The 20,223-nt window shown below is 39.0% G+C and overlaps 2 protein-coding genes across 3 annotated transcripts; one reads left to right on the top strand and one right to left on the bottom strand.

Annotated features, from left to right (window-relative positions):
* The first annotated feature begins 968 nt into the window (after positions 1 to 968).
* zgc:112083 (uncharacterized protein LOC550461 homolog) lies at positions 969 to 7,705 on the top strand. 2 transcript variants are annotated; one of them, XM_049577436.1, is made up of 10 exons: positions 969 to 1,164; positions 2,026 to 2,223; positions 3,212 to 3,438; positions 3,524 to 3,635; positions 3,724 to 3,876; positions 3,969 to 4,043; positions 4,267 to 4,387; positions 6,311 to 6,449; positions 6,542 to 6,666; positions 6,785 to 7,705. In XM_049577436.1, the coding sequence occupies exons 1-10, from the start codon at positions 984 to 986 to the stop codon at positions 7,215 to 7,217; spliced, it is 1,764 nt and encodes a 587-aa protein (XP_049433393.1). In that variant the 5' UTR covers positions 969 to 983; the 3' UTR covers positions 7,218 to 7,705. The 2 variants fall into 2 exon arrangements, with proteins under 2 accessions (XP_049433393.1, XP_049433394.1); XM_049577437.1 differs by having other exon boundaries at positions 1,074 to 1,431.
* Positions 7,706 to 9,582: 1,877 nt separating this feature from the next.
* On the bottom strand, positions 9,583 to 13,328 carry LOC125888964 (uncharacterized). Its single transcript, XM_049576618.1, has 4 exons — positions 13,314 to 13,328; positions 13,099 to 13,167; positions 10,938 to 11,061; positions 9,583 to 10,851 (listed from the first exon to the last, which is right to left on the bottom strand). Exons 2-4 carry the CDS (start codon positions 13,144 to 13,146, stop codon positions 9,977 to 9,979), a joined length of 1,047 nt encoding a protein of 348 aa, XP_049432575.1. The 5' UTR covers positions 13,147 to 13,167; positions 13,314 to 13,328; the 3' UTR covers positions 9,583 to 9,976.
* Positions 13,329 to 20,223: the final 6,895 nt, after the last annotated feature.

The following is a 20,223-nucleotide window of genomic DNA, read 5'->3' as shown; positions in this document are numbered from 1 at the left end:
AGGTTATAAACCTGACCAACCCAGTCGTCACCACAAACTATCCAATCACCATGGCTTTAACCACTCACCTATGTCAACAGATGGAGATTTTTATATAATCTTATATAATATACCAGGGTGATATCAGCTAAACTGAGCCATCAGGTAAAATGAGCCATTAATGGTTTGAGCCTCCTAGTTTTATAAATTTCAACAGACAATGGCTGCACATGATTTCAAATTGTTGTTAGAACATTACTTGACAAAAAACAATTGAATTGATGGTCTATGGTTGCTGTGGTGGGTGGGGCAATGCTTCACGTCCAGCCTGCTGAGGAGAACTGTGAGGTGAGTGGCCTGGCAGAAAACAAATTCCTGAAAATGATAAGGTTGATAAATCAGTAAAAAAAAAAACGGCCATACATCTAGATGAGTGGCTCCTTTTAGCTGATCAGGTGGCCCATTTTACCAGAACACTGCTCATCTCAAAAACGTGGGACAACTGAACAATTATATTTTTTTTATATCAATTCAACAAAAAAAAAAATTATAAACAGTCCATATTAACTATAAAAGCACAGTTCAGTGTCACACATTGCTTTTTCTTAGTTTCCTAAGTGATTTGCCATAAAGTGGCTCAATTTAGCTAATGTCACCATATACAGTATAACAGTATACTAAATACACAACTGATTGCTTGGTAGACCGTTAGGTACAAACAACTTTCTTTAGATTGCAGTTACACATAGTTTATGTCTTTATCTTGCTTTTGTTGGGCACATTAAATCTTTCGCCTTGTAAGGAAGATGCCTATGACCTTTTCATTTTCCACTGTCAGTGTCAACATTAAAATTATAATCTATCAATAATCCACTCTATGTTGTAAACAAGAAAAAGTTTGGGAGCCATTCAGAAATGACAGTGTTACTGCTCTTAGCGCGGTTTATCAGCTTTACTGTCACTGCACACATGAAGACAAAAGTCTGCCATTTTTCTCTGTAAACATGAATCATTGTTTGGATGTTCACCCAGTGCAGCACTTGGAAGTATTGTTCTTCGTCTGTTTAGAACAGATTTTGAATAACAGACGAAGAAGAACAACTTCCGTTTTGGGGCTTGCACTCACCGGAAATAAACAAAATCAGACAAGCTCAGAGGAGGGAAGAAGCCCAGATGCTGCAGCAAGTAACGTTTATACTCTTAACAAACATTTACAAAACTCTGTGTATCCCAAGTGTCGAAAGCAGTGTGCGTCTACTAGTTGCCCACGGATATGTCAAATTATTTTTTATGTTAAACGTTTAAAAAAAAGGTGATTAGCGTAAGCTGTTTAGGAAAAATGCGACAGAGAGGAAACCTGTGACAGGTTCAGCGTTAGCTAGACTGTTAGCCAAAATACTAGTTACTATATGAACACAACAGACGAAGATAGAAATAATGTGCACTTAACCGGTCAGTGGTTTCGTCAACTCGCAAACAGTCGGTAGTAAAAACGATTGCTGTTGTTTTTAATGCGTCAGCCAGAAACATAGATTATAACATGTCAGCTAACTTGAGCTAACGTCGGTTAAATATATTATGAGTTTGTTAGCCCGAGTTTAAATTTCCTAACGGCTCTAGCTAGCTTTGTATGCTAACGGCTGAAATCGCTTCTTAGTAATGGTGCTGTAGCACACAGTTTTAGAGCTGTAACGATTAGTCAAGTAGTCGATTATTCGGATCGACGGGAAATTAACAGACAACTATTTTAATGAACAATTGATCGGTTAAATTATTTTCATGTGAAACTGCTAACAATATGATCAGTTTCTGAAATTTGAGGAGTTGCTGCTTTCCTTGGTCATAATAATACATTTAGCATTTTGGGGGGTATTGGAAATAATGTTATCAGTTACATGAAGTCTCTGTAGGCTCTAGGATATCTGTTTCATTACGCTGCAATTTCTACAGATAAATCAGTAACAAATATAATCATTAGTTGCACCCCTACACTGAAATTTTTTTCTGTCTCTGTTAAAATATCTGTTGCTGTGTTTCTCTGTTTAGGTGGTCAAGATAATGTGCAGCAGCAGCTGAGCACACAGATCAACATCATGATGACGACCAAGAGACTTGACAACTTTGAGGTGGCGTGCGAGTGGGATTCATGCGACTTCAAGGGCCGCACCATGGAGGAGCTGAGCAATCATATGTCATTACATTTAAAGGACTACCTGGGAGACAATGATGCCTTAGAGGACCTGGGTGAGTGAGGAGGATACAGGATACACAAGGAGTAAGGCTATTTCACTTGCAAGGCTGGGTGATGTTACCTGAAACCACTATGACAGTTTAGTCAGTCTGACCTCTAGTCAGGACATCCCATTGAGACTAGGACCTGCTTTGCACAAGAAGAGACACAGTAGAATAATTAAGTGTGCTACAGAGACATGATGGCATTAAAAACAAACACAGACATCTCTAAAAGGTCGGTATTTTTCTGTGGGATCAATCTTTGGATCTCGTTTGTGATCTGTTGTTTGTTGCAGTAGTAAACCATATTAAGTTGTTTTTAAAGTGGAATTATCAGCGTGTGTGTTCAAGATAAATCCATAGTCAAAGATAGGCATGAAAGTCAACTGCAAAGTGGTTTTCTAGTCTTCAAGAGAAACATTCTCACATTTTCACCTTGGTAACAAACAGTATCTTCTACCTGCAGTAGACCTCTTAATGATTCTGTGTACTGACCAATAATCAGAAAATTGCCAGTGATAACACTGAGTTAGTACCCTTTCACATTGGGGGACAATTTCTCTCTGTTTCCTCTTGAAGCAACAACTATTTTTATCCCACACATCTGTCATGGCATCTTTTTTTCCAGCTCTTCCTAATCTGCACCCGTGCTGGCATTTTCTCCAATATTGGAGTGACATTTTCTGTTAGTTAGACAGGAGCTTTGCTGACAAGATTTTCTTTTATGAATAAAGCCACGCAAACTTCATGAATTCTCACTGACTGACAGTGACTTGTTTTTACTCTGGCTTAGATGTTAGACTTTCAGTTGCATTAACAAACTAGGCAACAGCTTGTCTAGTCTGGTTACATCATTTATATGAGGTTGGATATAAGTTTGTGTCTATGTTCAGTTAGTTGCCCAGCCCTACTCAGTCACATCTCATCATGCTCCCTGTACATACTGTAACATCTGTCCTTTCTTCATTGCAATAATTACTTTGCCCCTGTCTTTGTTTAGATGAGTATGCTTGTCTCTGGAATGGATGTGAATTTCTGGCCATGGGTAGCCCTGCAGAGCTGGAGGTCCATGCTTACTTCCACAACTACCACGGTAAGCTCAAGTTCATTGGGTCACAGCTGCTCAAGTCCCGTCCTGATCTGCCCAGCTGCAACCAAGGCCTGCACAGCAACAACCTGGTTCCTGAAGGATCTGATGGATACGTTTGCCAGTGGGAGCACTGCGATGTAAGTATTTTAAATGCTTTTTCATCTGCCATCAAATAATTGAGGGCACTATTATTACAGAATTAATATTTTTGTCTCTATATAGAGTACATTCAACAATCCTGAGTGGTTCTACCGACATGTGGACAATCATGTTGAAAGTGCTGAGCCACAGTCTCTCCTGCAGCAACAACAGGCTCTCTTCTGCCACTGGTCAGGTACGACTGAGTAAGAGGAAGCCAAAGAGCTGTTCCAAGTACATCTAACTTTATCTAATCATTTCTATATGTCATGTTTCTTTTACAGGATGCGATGCTTTCTTCAAAATCAGATACCGTTTAAGAGAACACATGCGAAGCCACACACAGGAGAGACTCGTAGCGTGTCCTACATGTGGCAGTATGTTCTCCAGCAACACAAAGTTGTTTGACCACCTGCACAGACAGGCCGAGCCAGTTGGTGAGAAGGACACTTCATTTTTTGTTAGGATGATCATGTGCTAAACATATTGTATAGATTCTGACTTCTGTAAATTTATCTCATTTCAACAGAGTCACTGGTATGTGAACATTGTGGCAAAGCTTTTTCCAGTGAGAGGCTTTTGAGGGATCATGTCCGTCAGCATGGTAATCATTTAGTACAACTTTTTGTTTTATTTTCATGAATGTTTTGGTCAGAATCATATTGTCATAGAGTTAGTCATTGAAAAGAAGAGGATAAATCCATTTAATGTAATTGTACTTGAAAGGTGCACGATGGATCACTGATAAACTAAGTTGACTATCAGTTGGCCAATTTAGCCTTTTATCAGGGAATATATTCAATTTTTACTTTTTCCTTTCCTCCCAGTGAATCAGGTGAAGTGTCCCTTCTGTGACATGACCTGCACCACTTTGGCAGCTTTGAAGATCCACATCAGGTTCCGCCACTGCGATGAGCGGCCCTTCCCGTGTGACTTCTGTGACAAAAGGTAGACTTTCAAAACAGCTGATTAGATGTCCAGTTGACAGCAACTATACTTGAGCAAAAGTGGAGCTCAAGAATAGCTTGTCAGTTTACAACCCCCTCTAAATTGTGTTTTCTCGTCAATTTGGCACTAAAGTAGAAAAATCAAGTTTCACTTATTTCAGTAAAACATTTATCTTTAAATCGCTGTATTATAAAGGATGTCATTCATTACCTATTGGTAAGTAAGTAAACGTCATTTATATTGCGTTTTATTTGTGTTGCAAACAAAAACACTGTTGAGAAAATAGGAGACGTGGATGTCACATTGTTGCCTTCAGCACCAGCGTTCATAAACATGCTGTTTCTTCCATCTTCTGTTGTTTTGTTTCATAATATTACCTGCTCATTGGCTATGTTTACAGTACAATTTCAGTCACATTAGCCCTTTTAAAGGTCTCATATTGTACAAAGCGTCTTTGAGTATCCTGAAAAGAGCTATATAAATCCAATGTATTATCGTTATTATTATTTACATGTCTTTTTATAATTATAAGGCAGGTGTAGGTGCTATATAAATACTGTAAATACTCAAATACTCAACATTTCTTATAGCACTTCTGCAAAGAATTTAAGGATTTCACTACAATCCATAATATTATGAAAACATTCAGAGAATCTAGAGAAATCTATGCACATAAGGGGCAAGGCTGAAAACCAGCAGTGAATGCTGGTGACTTTTGACCTCTCAGGTGGCACTGCATTAAAAACCGATATGATTATATAAAGACTATTACTACATGGGCTCTGGAACTCTTTTGGCACACTATTGTCGGTAAAGACAGTTTGTAGCTGCATCTTCAAATGCAAGTTAAGACTCTACCACGTGAGAGTCTTATTTCAACAACATCCAGAAACACCACAGAGCTCATCTGAGATGGACTGACACAAAGTGGAAAAGTGTGCTGTGGTCTGATGAGTCCACATTTTAAATCAATTTTGAAAATCATGGACGTTGTGCTCTCTGGGCTTAAGAGCGAAAGGAAAATCCAAGTTGTTCTGGCACAAAGTTCAAAAGTCAGCATCAGTGATGATATGCAGGTGTGTTGGTACCCACGGCATCATGGGTAACTTGAACATCTGTGAAGGCATCATGAATGCTGAAAGGTACATATTGGTTTTGGAGCATCATATGCTGCCATTCAGATGACATTTTTCTAGGGGACGTCTCTCCTTACTCCAGCAAGATGATGAGACATTCTGCATGTTTTATAATAGCGTGGCTTCTTAGTTAAAGAGTGCGAGTACTAAACTGGTCTGTCCGCAGTCCAGACCTGTGTCCTATTAAAAAATGTGCTGTGCATTATGAAACGCAACCCACGACAATGGAGATACCAGACTTCAGTTGTGTGTCAAGCAAGAATGGGAAAGAATTTCACTTTAAAAACTTCAACAATTACTCTCCTCATTTACCATATGCTTACTGAGTGTTGTTAAAAGAAAAGGTGATGTAACGCACTAGTAAACATGCTCCTGTCCCAGCTTTTATGTAACATGTAACAGGCATAAAAATATTTACAAAAACAAGAAAGTTTATTGGTTTGAAAATTAAATATCCTGTCTTGTTGTGTATTCTTTTTTTGGGGGGGGGGGGGGGGGGGGTTTTGGTTGTATAAAGGAGTTCCTTTATTAGTATCTTTTCTCTTTTAAATGGATTACCAAACAATGGAAAAACCGTGTAGTAACTAATCAATTTAACGTTTTGTAGTTACTTTCCTGTGTGTTTAATGGTGTCTGGTATATTTGTATATTTATATCTGTTGCCTTTTTTAAAAAAAATGTTACAAATAGAAATAAAATCATAACTTAACTGGAACAAAACCATCATGTAAAGTTGTATTTTAAAGACTGCATCATAAAATCATGTTATAAATATTTTTCTTTACAGATTTAAGAACCCGAGGGATCTTCAGAAGCACACAGAGGTTCACAATGAAGGAACTGTGTATCACTGTACAGTGGAGGGTTGTGATTATTCCTGTTACTCATTCCAAACCATGAGCCACCACTTCAAGAGAGTACACGAGGTTTGTCAGATCATCGTCATTACAACCTGCTGCAGTCTTGTTCACAGTTATCATGCTTTGTTGTTAATACCACTACATATATTTATCAACAGGTCGGGGGCATGTCTAAATATAAATGCCATATCTGTGATAAGGTCTTCTCCTGGTGTTACACTCTCACGCTTCACCTACGCAAGAAGCATGAGCTAAAATGGCCGTCTGGGCATTCACGCTTTAGGTAACGGCTGATTTCATAGATTCACTCTGTGGTGCATCAGATGTAATTCATTTAACAAGAAGTAAAGACTGAAATAATATGTGTTTTATATGTGGTTGTTCGTGTGCTTTCTTCACAGATACAGAAAGGATGTAGATGGCTTCCTAAAACTCAACATGGTGCGGTTTGAGACTGTAGAAGTGACAAAGGAGATCATGAAGAACATGGCTAAAAAGCCGCAGAGCCTTCGGAAAAGTCAGAGAACCAGCAGCCGGAACAAGAGGGCTGCAGTCACACCGGTGAGCGGGCCAAGCTCTCCCGCGGGATCCTCCTCGCCTTCCTCCAGCTCCTCCTCCTCGTACTCCTCAGAGCTCTCTGGAGGTGAGGATGTTTCATCTCAGCCCAGCCCCAGAGGCAGTGACTCTCCCGTCTATTGTGTCATGAGCACCATTCCTCACATTGAGGAGGAGCCTGGAGGAGTATCTCAAGAGGACTGTGATGGCAGTGGGACATCTGGAGCAGTCCAGGCCCTGACCGAGGTCGCGAGGGGCCTGGGCATGGACGTGGTGTGATTCCTGCACACTGCACTGCACCACGTATCCATCATAGATGCTCTTGTAGCTGTTAAGCATTGACATTGGTTTGCCTCTTGTCATATATTTTTGCTGTGGAGCTGCAAGTGAAGACTGGAACTGTTTTTTTCTAGCCAAAGCTTTCTTGTGGTCTCCTGTGGTTTTAGAGTGGTGCTTCATTGAGATGGTTAATTCTTCACTGCTGTTGGAGACCACAGTTTTATTTTAGCAGCTCTTGTTAACTCTAATGGCCCAGCTTGGCTTTGTGACGTCTCCCATCTAAGGGATTGCCTGTTAATCCCACTAATGTTTCTGATGAAGCTTACATCAATGAGAAGACTTGAAAGCACTACAAAGCTAGTTCTACAAAGTGTTGTTCTTCACGTGTTCCAGTGTCTGTGATTTGTCCATGAAGTTGCCTGGCAGAGGATTTCAGAAGTCATTATCTTTTATGCTAGTCTTCAAATTTTGCTTAATTTTATTGTTACAAATGTGAAATACATTTTTTATACAAAAGTAAGACTTTCTTGTTTCAGTTTTTACTTGTCTTTTCCTTAGTCACTTTTGCTGTGGGGATGGTAATGTTGAACGGTCAGTCGATCAACCATTTTGGTCCTGATTTTTAACCTAGAACCAGGTCAAAAACATAAATCATCATGTTAATTCATAAAGCACATTTAAAAACAACCACAGTTGACTAAAGTGCTGTACAAATTCAAAGAACGAGTAAGGTAGTAATGGATGGATGTGATGGAGCTGGAATCCCCTGGGTTTAACAAAAGGTAAATTTGTGTGTCGTCGGCATAACAGCGAACGGAGACATTGTGCTTGCCCCATAGACTGTATAGAATAATGGACGTAGCTACCGTGACTGCCATTTTGAAGCCCGGAGTTCACCATTTGGGCTGTAACCATCTTGGTTTTTGAGCCAGCATTGACCATATTTGGACGAGAGGCTAGAGCTGTGGATGAGGGAGGGGTGTCACTCAAGCAGCCCTGCACATAAATATGCGTAACTTTAAGGCTTAATAAAATGTAAATGGTTGAATTATATAAAAGCTACAGAGACCAAAAATAGTTTTTTATACCAGGTTGTAAACATGTTTATTTCTACTGTAAAGTTGAGCATTTAAAAATGGGGGTCTGTGGAGATTAACTCTCTTTTTGGATCCAGCCTCAAGTGGACATTCGAGAAACTGTAGTTTTCAGCCCTGAAGGGTGCTGCTTAGTCAAAAATTTAATTTGTCCAATACTTTGGTTTATGACCAAGTACCTGCAAAGCAAATGGCAGCGCATCAGTTGTGTTTCCTGCTAATTGACCCTTTGCGTAATACCATCATAATGTAGCATCAGGCCGGCTCAGACCAGGGTTCGACAACAACACAGCTGTGCTCCATTGACTCTAATGCAATCATTTCAGATTTCCTTCATTTTCAACCTGGTTTTGTGGATTTGGAGCTCAATGTTGTGCCTGGGGCACGTCGTATATTAATGATACTCATTACCTGGAAAGGTTGGAAAAAGATATATGTTTCTTCCCTGTTCCAAAACCAAAAACAAACCCTGAAAAGTGTAGGGTTAGCTAGCTAGCTACTGAAGATATAGCCTACTGAATGTATACACGTGCTGCTTTTGCTTTTTGATGATTATAACAGTGAAAATCAGACCGACCCTGCTGTACAGGAACCAGTGAAGGGAAGCAGGGAAACTTTGCTGATATTCAACCAGCTGTGTGTCATCACAGTGTGCGCAGATGAACGTTGTTTGACTTTCCTTGGTGATCCCTACCTGTCTGGCGGCAGAGGTCCAGGTGCTGGCAGTGGCACGTTCATCTGCACACACTGTGATGCCACACAGCTGGTTCAATATCAGCAGAGTTTCCCTTCATATTCATTGTCTTCTGTGGTGATCAGCAGTGATGTGGTGGTTCACTTTTAAACTGTGATCTGTAGCCTATAGTTCGGCTTTAGCTTCTAACTATCTTTGTCTTTTTAACCTGTTGTTGCTGCTGAGTCAGTTTGACATCCTGGATATATCCTTCAAACACAGACTGTAGACCCCTCTGTCTGCTTCTTTCTGGAATCACTGTTTCATTTTTCCAAAAATATAATATTTCTTCAGGGAGTGCAATTAGTTACAGTGTAGGCTCCATGCTTACTCTGACAGCTTGTCACAAAGGGGCGGGGCTTAGTGAAAGGTCAATTACTTTTTGAACCTTTTCTTCCACCAAACATGAACATTGATATCACCTGACTTTATTTTAAAAAATGAGCAAGCACATGCCTCTGAATGTATTTAATCAAAACAATTAAAAGAGGGAATCATTACAGCATTAGTATGTACGGTCACCAAAATCCACTGAAGAGACTGATGTTAAATTTCAAGACTACCATGCTTTATTACTACTATGCAGGGATTGTCGGACACTGCTGTAAACAGTATCATCAGCGAAGTGAAAGCCATCCCCAGACTGGCATTTCACCTCGCTGTATTTGTGCTTTTTGGGCTATCTTTTTGTAGCTTCCTCTTGGGTGCGTGCTGCTTACGGTCAGGCACCTGGTCACTTCCTTTTTATAAAGTCCCGACCTCACCTGCATGTTGACGCCAGAAACATGCCGACTACAGCAAAATAAGAAGAAATTACAGGCAGAGGGCAGCGTCTTTACAGATAAATATACCATCACACAGTTCTTTTGGGTCATAAGTGATGATAAAGAGGGATTACTTAGTGACCTCATGAGAATTGCTGCTCTGGAGACTCAGGGCCCCATGTAGGATGTTGCCACATAGCCAGGATAGTGGACATGACAGTTCTGATGACGTGAGTGTAGAAGCTCCCTCCCTCTAAGGTAAACTGTCTCCTGCTGCCTCAGAGCAAGAGGGAAATAAAAAGGTGGCGTAAAGAACCCATGAAAAGCCTCTTTCTGTTTCTGTGCTACATGAGGTATCCTGATCCCTTTGCAGGTATTCAATGAATAGTTCTGCAGCATGTTTTTTCTAGAGTGGAGCTCCATCGTCTTATGAATGTCCCACATTGGCTCCCATGATGCAGTTTGGTAGGGATGCATTTCAGCTCCTGGATAAGAGACGAGTCTCCCAGGAGTTCTGGTAATGTTACATCTACTGCTGTTAGGATACAAGACAGACAAATCACCTATGTTTATATGTTGCACCGGCATGCTGTGTGAAGATGCATGTGTGTGTCTGATGCTGAGTGGAGGTGGATCAGTGTGCGAAGTCTTTGAAGCATCAGACTGGTGATCTACGATTTCCTGCTTTATCCTCTTCACTTTAAAGGAGCTGTCAAACTCGAGCTGCCTTTTCCTGCAGCCGTGTCTGCCGTCATGTTCAGGAGTCGCTGTTTGATCCCAAGATTTGTCCCTGAGAGGTAAATCCTTTGTTGTGTCAACTGGCTGGCCCCCGTGCGTCTCCTTCTGAAGTTTCTCTTTCTGGTGCAGGTTTGGAGGCTGTTCCAGTGTCTCTTTCCTGGTCTTGTGGCCTTGACATGACGCTGGTGAAGATGTGTAAAGGTCAGAGGGATAACTTCTGTTGAAGTGGCTGAAATTTTCAGCTGCTTTTCCTGTTTCACTTCTGTCGCTCATGTTTCCAAATGCAGAGGGTCCACATGGAGAGTCTGAAAAATGAGAAGGTCAGCTTTAATAATATGGCACATACAATACTGATGCTAAATTGTTTCTTACAATGTGGCCTTAAACCCACCGGTATTTGGGTGTATGCAGGAGGGCTGGTCTGATTCCTTGTGTTGCACTGTGTCAGGTAGACTGGTGGCAGGATACTCAGGTTTCACTTTTTGATGGAGACTGTTGGGTTTGTGCTGCATTTTCTGTTAAATACAGTTTGTAATGCACAAAGTCAGTTTTGGAATTAGATAGAAATAGATATAAATCACAAAGACATGATGTGTTAACCCTCTGAGACCCACCATAGACCTATTTTTGTCTTTTTGGAAGGCGCGGGGGATCTTTGGCGACAGATAGCAGGTCAATAGTGTATCAGGGTGTCTACCAGTCTTAAAATGTCTTAAGTTCAATGTTACAACAATAAGGCCTTAAAAGTCATTAAAATTGTCTGAAATTTGAATTTGTGAGGTCTTAACTACTACAAATATTTAATCTAATTTTATTCATCCATTTTTAAAGTCCTTTTTGTGAAAATGAGTGACGCCTCTCAATGTAAAAGTTCACATTTCTAATGTTACAAATTTTTAAAAACTATAATACTGTCATTTTACTTCATACTTGCACCTACCAAAATAAGAGAAGAGATAGAATCTAATAACCATATTCTTACATTACACCTACCTCCACACAAGACCACATATATACTACTTGCCTGCAATGCTTAAATAAGTACAACATGATTTGTCCAAAAATCTGTCTTTGGTTAGAAGTTGTCTTGAATGGGTCTTTAAAAGTATTAAACTGAACTGTCTGACACCTGTAGACACCCTGTATATGCTATACAGAAGTGGTATACATCATCTGAATGCTGGAACCTGAAGGTTAATTTGACCACTGTGCAGCACTGAGCGCTGTTGTAGTCATGAAACTGTAACAAATATTATGTTTTGGTTAGGTGCCTTGTTAAACTTTTAAACTTTTTTAAGTTTAGAGTGTTTAAGGACTTATAACATCATGATATCATAATGGAAGTATATGATACATGCTCAATTATGTCTCATAAGTCAGATTGATGCCACTTGTTAGACAGACTTTGTGCAAAATGCAACCTTTTTTTCTTTTTTTTTTTTTTTTTACCAATCTGATAATTGGTTAAAAAATGGTCAAAAATCCCTTCAAAATACCACATGAAGACACCAAGACATTGAGGAACACCACAGAAAAATCCACGCTGCGATCTGGTATCAAAAACTTTTGACATTTGGAGATTTCTGTTTTGCCATTTGGATTCATTTTGAAAAACTGCTCTGCTTGTTGTCAATATAGCCATGAAAACAACACATCCTCTGAATAATCTAATGTCTCTTGTTTGTAGGTGTAAAGTTTCATGAGGCTGCGACACAATAGGTCATTTTATACACTAACAGATTTATACACTGACCCTACCCCTGGTCTCACTATACTGAAATGAATACTAACGGAAACAAGATCATCACACATGAATACAGACGAGCTCACGAGCTGAATCCACAAGAATTTCAGCTTTCCAGTCAAATTCATCTCATGCAAGTTCAAGACTGTTCAGGGACCCCAGTATACAGAAGTATACAGATTTAGATTAGCAAAAATAACACGACTATATTGCATGCAAAAAGACTGCATGGGACCAGCTGTAAAGGGGAGACTCATCCTTACATCCTCTTTGCATTCAGATATATTGAAGTGAGAAGTCGGGGATCTCTTTGAAAACGACCATACCAGTTTTTCCCTCGCCAAACTTTTGCCCAACTTTTGAGCATTATTCAGCCCCTTTACTAACTAACTATGTACTAACTATGTCTTAGGTTGTCTAGTTGTCTATTCTCAAAAAATGAGCATGCCACATCCTCTTAAAGACAGTAATGTTGGACAAGATCAGCTGTGGTCCTGCAGGTCTCAGAGGGTTAACTCAAAGATACCAGAGTTCACTGAACTTCAGAAATGTCCAATAATATTTTTCCTATGTGTTTAGCTCTTAAAAACTGAGTTTGTAAACTGAAAGATCCTATATAGATATGTCCAAAGTAAACGTGAAAAAAAAATAATGTGAAATATATTTCACATTATGAGGTCACATTTAGAAATCCCCAAATCCACTTTAACTGCTTTCAATTTCAGACACAAAATACCTTCAAGTTTGAAAAAAGGTTGACTACTGTCTGAATTTATTGACTTTATGTAACTCAAAATTTGATTACTACCTTGAGTTGTTCGTTGTAATAAATCTTCCAGGCAATGCAGACGTGCATTGCACCCCATCTCCCTCGTTTCTGGAAAAAAAGAAAAAAGAAAACAATTTGTAACAATGATTTATAAAATTTTGTTTAATCAAATTAGTTTAATTGAGCATACATGAGCTTTGACTTTTAAAAAAGAAACAGAAGCAAGAGTTTGGACTGATGCACGCTGGACTCACTGTTGGCCTGGAGGGCTTCTGTGCTGCTCTGTGAAAGGCAGTGACAGGAGCAAAGGAGGGCCTCGTTGTTCCTCTGGGGAGGTGCTTGTTGAACTGTAGCAAGAGGTGAAAGGGAATGACATAAAATTATTATTTGTGGCTGAGTGACAATTCCATAAAAATTGTATGAGTAACATATACGTGGCAAATAAGGTCACTCAGTGTGAACATCAGAGTATAATGATTAATGTCCTTACGTTACTGCTCTGAGTTTCCATTGGAGCAGGCAGGACGGTCAAGGATTGGTGCAGGGTTGGAGTGAAGGCATGCTGGTGAGCGTGCTGATGCATGTGAAGATGCTGATGAACCAGGCTGTGCACATATGAAGCGAACTGCAAGATAACAAAAAAGTAAGTGATGCTTACAGTTGCTGAGCAGGTAGGGCGGTTTACTCTAGAGCAGGGCGTTTCAAAGTCTGACACTGCTGTCCAGTATAATGGAACTCGATGTCACTCAGCTTGTGGTGCTCAAAGTACCAAAAAAATACATTCGACAAACTCAACAGCCTCTCTTTCCAGAAATCATGACAAGGGTACTCCACAGACCTTGCTGTGAGCAGTTTCATGTAGGAACTATTTTCTTTCCAGTGAACAACAGCAGCCAACCGGATCACTGTGCAGAAGGATGTATGCATCTACCGCAAGCTCATGTTACAGGTCAGCCGCGGTGGATGCCAGTAATGTTTACATCTTACACCGTCACGAGCACGAGCCTCTCATCCATGATTAGATGCACGCTTCCATCTGTGCAGTGATGCAGTTGGCAGGTGTTTGGTAGAAAGAAAACAGTTCCTACATAAAACTGTTCACAACAAAGTCTGTGGATTGACCTGAGTGACCAGGTCATGATTTGTGGAAAGAGACATTGCTCTGAGCACCACAAGCCAAGTGCCATCTAGTTCCATTATGCTGGAGAGAAGGCAGACATCTTTACGGCCGATATCTCCAACACTCAGCAGCTCACACCAAAACAATCTAGACTGATAGACAGCACTACAGGTAAGAGGACAAATATGTATTTTTGATTTTGGATGAACTATCTCTTTAAAACTGTCATGATTCTCAGGCGTACTCTGGAGGAGGAGTTTTGTTCCTGTGATTTCTAAGCTGATTTATGGACGTTTATTGTAGGTCACACTGAATCTAAATATCTGTATATCAAGTGTGTTCAGATTTGACTGAGCTATGACTCTGAAAAGGAGTGCCATTTTTGAAAAAATATGGGCTAAATCATTGGGCCAGACAACAATGACTTACTACATTGGCATGCACCCGTCCCTTTCACCTCAAATAGTGTCTTTGCCTGAGCCTCACAGCTCTCAGCCTCACACTTTTCCTCTTTACTCAAGAGGGAAGAAAAATCACATTCAAACGTTCAGTTTTAACACTAACATGCTGCATCTTAAAGGGATAGTTCAGATTTATTTGAAGTGGGGTTGGTTGGGGCACTTAGCCATAGTCAGAATATTGCATACAGTAGATGTCTGCTTAAACGTCCCTAGTTTGGAGAAGCGTCAGGAGTGCTGACACAGAAGCTAAGCAATGACAGGGGCAACACTGAACCATTATTTTAGCCATCTAAAAAAGTCCCACCAAAAAAAAAAATCAAAAGTATTTTCAGAGAGTATTTTCACCGCTTTATCTTTTTTCATCAGACAGACACAAAAATCTGTTAACAGCTTCCGTGCCCCATCTACACTCTTGTCAAAGTCATCAGACTCCATTGAGAACAACAGTAATTTTAGCTTGCTGAACACAGGAGCTGCTGGTCTACTGCCTTGATCAGTTAGCTAGCTTGTGTTATTGTGTGACTTTGGTAAGTCTTTACTATCCCTTTTAAACACAGAAATCACACAATAACACAAACAAAATAACTGATCAGGCAGTGGTAGACCAGCAGCTCCTGTGTTCAGCGAATGAGTGAAAATGAACTGAAAATCACCGTTTGTCTCAATGGGGTCTGGCTTTAAAGAGAGCAATGTAACGTCTTTATTCCCCATCTGAAATCGTTTTCTGATCCCACTTCAAAAGACACAAACTATCCCTTTAAACAAAAATTAGAAGCTGATAAAAAATGTTATAGCTCAGAGTGTAGTTGGTCATACCTGACTGTGGAGTGTGTTTCTGGGCTTGAGGAATTTGAATCAGCGATTTTTCTCCCGGCATAAATGAGGCTTGTTGAAGGCCCGCTGGTCGCACTGGTCTGAAGTATTTTTTGGCTCAGTTCACTGGTAAGATGGCGCTTTTCTTGTTGAGGAAGAAGTTAAAAAAGCAGCTAAACACCTGCAGGTTCAGACTTTTCTTGCAGTCTTCTTTCCAGATTATGAATCACCCTTATAGTGAAGACACAAACAGTATGAATCAGTGACTGAATTACAAACACAATCATGTATATCAGTACATAAACATTTGAAGAATAAAAATTATAACACATATGCTTTGCAAATCACATGCAAATGACAGTATCTTGTTAGATTGCATTACAGACTTTAATCCAATTGAAGAGTCCAGTGTGCCAATCCATTTAATTAATTTAGGATCCATCCGTTCCAAGGACACATGATTAGTAATGCTGTTAGTGAGCACTGTCATATACAGTATATCTGTGGTGAATGTAAACCAGAGTAGAGGCTCCACTGTGAATTTATTGTGTTGTGTATCCCTGTAACTTAATGTTTGACTTGGTGTAGTGAAAAGCCAAAGTTCTGGGAAGTCTTGTAAACAAGTCAAACACAGACAGAGCACAGGAGCTCCAGAAGGAACCAGAGATACATAAAGATGACGCAGATTCCTTTCTTGTTTGTGAGTTACTCAGTTAACCTCTCCAGGCCGCAGCAATCCAATAGCCTGATCCCTCCTTTCTCATAAAGACAAGATTAGCTGGAGGTTACACATCCTATGTTCTCTAAATTTCGTCCATGTCAGCGTGCCACAGAAATCTCTTAATCTCATAAAGGAGCTGTTTGTTAGGAGCACAAACAGAGTGAATGAGGCATCGGCTCGCTGTGTCATCTGAGAGTACTCGCAACTGAGATAAAACGCACTCCATCATACTGTGCAACAGTTAAATCTTAATACTGTGTAACTTCATAAGACATATCCTCAGTGGGATACAGTTTTACACATCCATAATTCATAAAACTTTAAAGTGATTAATTTATTAGAAAATGATTTGGCAACAATTCTTGTAAGTGTTTTAATCATTTTTTTAAAAGCAGAGCTTGAAAAAATGTTCTCGTTTGAGCTTCTCAAACATTAATGCAACACAGTTTTAATGTTTTTAAGAGAGGTATTAAATCACAGCTATAAAACAAACATTGTTCTCACACAGTAAACACATCAGAATTTTGTATTTTGTTTGGATGTTTTTTCTTTTCTTTTTACTTTTAAAAAGCCTCCTGTTAATGGGCGTTAAAAATTAGTGTTTTGTTACAAGCACTAAACACAGCGTGTATAGCTGTGGCACGCAGATGTACACTTCTAATTCTACTGTGATGTTCATATCAAATAGACTAAACTAATATTATAAAGGTTTTATTACGACTGACAGTCTTTGGCTTTTAGACAGCTGGTTTAATAAAATGAGGCATTTAAAGACCTCACCTGGGGCTCTGGAAATTTGTGTTTTTCACTAATTTCTTCCACTTTATTAAGAAAACAATTTAATAGATAATTTGGTAGATAATAAATGTTATTAGCAGCACTAAGTCAGATACAACACCAATGTAAATAGTCATGAATTATTAAAGTGTTGCACACTGAATATAATATGAGATGAAGAAAAGATACATTAGAAGGTGGTAAGAAGATACACCAGATGTCCTTCTCAAAAGACAATAGAAACGTTATTTTTGGGACACTTTTTAAAAGTTACAAAGACTAAAACAACATCCTAAAATAAGGGGAAAAGGTAGAGAGTAATCTGCAGGTGTAATTTCTGTTTATCTGTCATCATCTCATTATCTAATGTTGCAAAATCAGATGCATATTTTCTGCACATATGTCTCTTACCTGTGTGCTGAAGTGAAGTGAATGTGAAACCTCGACTTCCTGATATTTGAAGATTGTTATTCAGTAAAAAAAACCTCCAGTTCGTCCAGCCAACAAAGTTAGAAGATAAAGACTTCTTCTTCTTCCTTCCTAATTTAAATATCAGCCACATTAATTGGAGAACGTCTCTTGTTTGTCGTCCGTCTGCAGACCCTGAACAGTGACTGCAGTTCAGCAGGGACCACTTGTTGCTGTGAGCCAGTGTCAGCTGTCTGCTGCCCTGTGGTCAATTAGTCAGTGTTACTTACCAACACCAGGAAAGACCATTAACTACTCCTAATGGCTTAAACTAATCCCATCAGCCCCCTAAACCCTTCTGATTCAGTTTAGAGAAAGACAGCTTACTGTATGTGGCAACAGCAGGGGTTTTCAAATAGAATATCTGACATAGAAATAAAAATAAAAACAGAATCCCCACATCTATTAATAATGCTCTGTATGTAACCAAACCTTTCACGCCTGTTTCTCAAAGGTTCCTTTTGTATTTAATTTATGATAGGTTTTTGTAGTTATTTATGTTGTTTTAATATTTATACTTCTAATGTGTTCCTTTTTATATATTGGTTTTATTATGCTGTGTTGAAAGTTGTCCTGTCACAAATTTTATATTATTATTATTATTATTATTATTAATACTCAAGTGCCTGATTTGGACGCCAGTATTTGTTCAACATATATAGATATCACATTTTTTGCTTAGTAAAAGAAAACACACTCACACACACAAGCTTGGACATAAATTGACCCTGTTCTGAATTTGTTGGATGTGACACAGTGATGTCTCTGCTATCTGCAGCGATCCATGCAGCAAAAATGATAGATCTGCACAGCTGCAGATAACGTTCAGCGTTTTCAGTCAGGCGTCACGTGTTCTTAAGTTAAAGGCAGAATCATGCCCAGGCATAAAAGTGATGTTTCTAAGTACTTTGTCAAAATAAACAACGTGAACGTGCAGTGCAAGCTGTGTAACGTTAAACGTCCGTATCATAGAACAAATGTAAGACCCTATTCTCACGTTATTATCATTTTACTCTCTTTGTGATCACTTGAATACTCAAATATAGAAATGATTTAAAATATCCATCCTCTGTAACATTGACACTTAACAGATTATTTTACACAGACTCACCTTTTGGACACGACAGATCATTTTAAGCAGCCCTGAAATTTCAGAATCAAAATTAGAAAATTGTGGCAACACTCAAGAGACCTAAATAACAATTATTGACAGTGCTTTATTGTGTGTATTGCATTTTCAGTAGGAATTCCATTAAAGAGTGACTGACTGAAACTGATAGTTTTAGTACACTTTTTTAAAATTATGTTTTATTAAATTTGACTGTGCATTCAAACTATTTAGTGTACAAGAAATCAATCCAGTTTTTTTACTGCTTTATACTGGAAATGATGCAATAATGCACCAATAGACATTATTCAGACTACAACTTACCGCTGTTTGTATTCCAAGTTCTTTCTCTAGTTGCAATCCACTGATATTTGTTCTTGCTCGCAGCAGCAGCAGCAGCAGCAGCAGCAGCAGCAGCTCCTCCATTTCTTTAGTGTATTGCATTGTGAGATGTAACAGTGTTTATCAAAAGGAGACTCAACAATAAAGCTTTGACTTGATCCTGTCGGCTTGAACACAGCGCACTCTAAACCTGCTTAAAACTCATATGTAGTTTGGGACTGGGGCATGGCTAAAAAATTTTTGTATACAAGTATAATGGAAATAAAATTCAACTTAATTGACATATTCAGTCTTATTATCAACTACACAACCCTTAAATCAGTGAATGCAATGCCTCACTTTCCCCTTTGCATTGTAAGAATAAAGGATATGTTGGTCAAATAAAATAAAATATGACTTAAATCGGTGAGCAGGTCAACACCTTGCTAATTAATTTCAGATAAAATCAGTCTAAAGGCAGGATCGGTAGATAGATAGGCTTTACTGTATAGTTTGTTTTCACATCCTACATGTGTTGCTGTTTCACATGGATAACACACAGGAAGATGCGTTTAAAGTTGAGCATAAACAACACAGGCTTACTTTTTTTTTTATTACCAATTTAAAGGCACCAACATTTTACTTTTCCATTACTAAATCAGTTTACTGACTTCAAACACCTCCCAATATAGCTCCAGTGTTTGGGTTTTCTGATTAAGTGCTCTGAAACAGATTGTTTGAATTCTGCGATCTGGCTCAAGCCCAATGTCCTGAATCGCCCCAGACAAATTGGGCTACCCTTCAATTGGATCCCATTAAGCAGAACATAAGACGATGATTGGATGAGGCTTTAGGATGACATGTTCTCCTTGATTAGCTAATTCCATTCTCACTAACCATCCAAATCCTGTTAGTATGGGCAGGGTTAAAGCTGCTGCTCTATCGAGGAACAGTGTTCACCCGGCCGCGAACCATTACCCTTTATAAGCCACATTTCACTTGTGTGCCAAGACTTATTGGACAACTCAAAGCAGGAATTACAATGGAGGTTATTGTATACTCATTTTAGCTCCTGAGTCCAAGACAAATTTCACTATGGGGAAAATAAAGTGTGTCATATAATGTATCATATTGTAATATATTGTATCATATCGTATCGTATTGTATCGTATCGTATCGTATTGTATTGTATTGTATCGTATTTACAGCACAAAATATTCTGTATTTTGCTGTTATACCAAAAAAGCAATATTTCTACTAAGTGCTTGACCGGGCAAAAAAATGAATTCCACTAATATATATATATATATATTATATAACAAACAGTTTATTACTTCAAATTACAGAAGAGTGCAACGGCTGGAGCCGCCTGTGC

Source organism: Epinephelus fuscoguttatus, linkage group LG5 (assembly GCF_011397635.1).
Source record: "Epinephelus fuscoguttatus linkage group LG5, E.fuscoguttatus.final_Chr_v1".
NCBI classification, from domain to species: Eukaryota; Metazoa; Chordata; class Actinopteri; order Perciformes; family Serranidae; genus Epinephelus; species Epinephelus fuscoguttatus.
Note: the sequence above shows the minus strand (reverse complement) of the source record. Positions and strands in the feature narration are given on the sequence as shown.

Bases quoted from the DNA above. Each gene is read 5' to 3' on its own strand.
- zgc:112083 (XM_049577436.1), top strand. From the start codon at position 984: ATGAATCATTGTTTGGATGTTCACCCAGTGCAGCACTTGGAAGTATTG. The intron at 1,165-2,025 runs GTAACGTTTATA...TTCTCTGTTTAG, and splicing joins AAGCCCAGATGCTGCAGCAA to GTGGTCAAGATAATGTGCAG. The intron at 3,877-3,968 runs GTGAGAAGGACA...TCATTTCAACAG, and splicing joins CAGACAGGCCGAGCCAGTTG to AGTCACTGGTATGTGAACAT.
- LOC125888964 (XM_049576618.1), bottom strand. From the start codon at position 13,146: ATGCACGTCTGCATTGCCTGGAAGATTTATTACAACGAACAACTCAAG. The intron at 11,062-13,098 runs GTAGTAATCAAA...TGTATTTAACAG, and splicing joins ATTACAACGAACAACTCAAG to AAAATGCAGCACAAACCCAA. The intron at 10,852-10,937 runs GTGGGTTTAAGG...CTCATTTTTCAG, and splicing joins CTGCATACACCCAAATACCG to ACTCTCCATGTGGACCCTCT.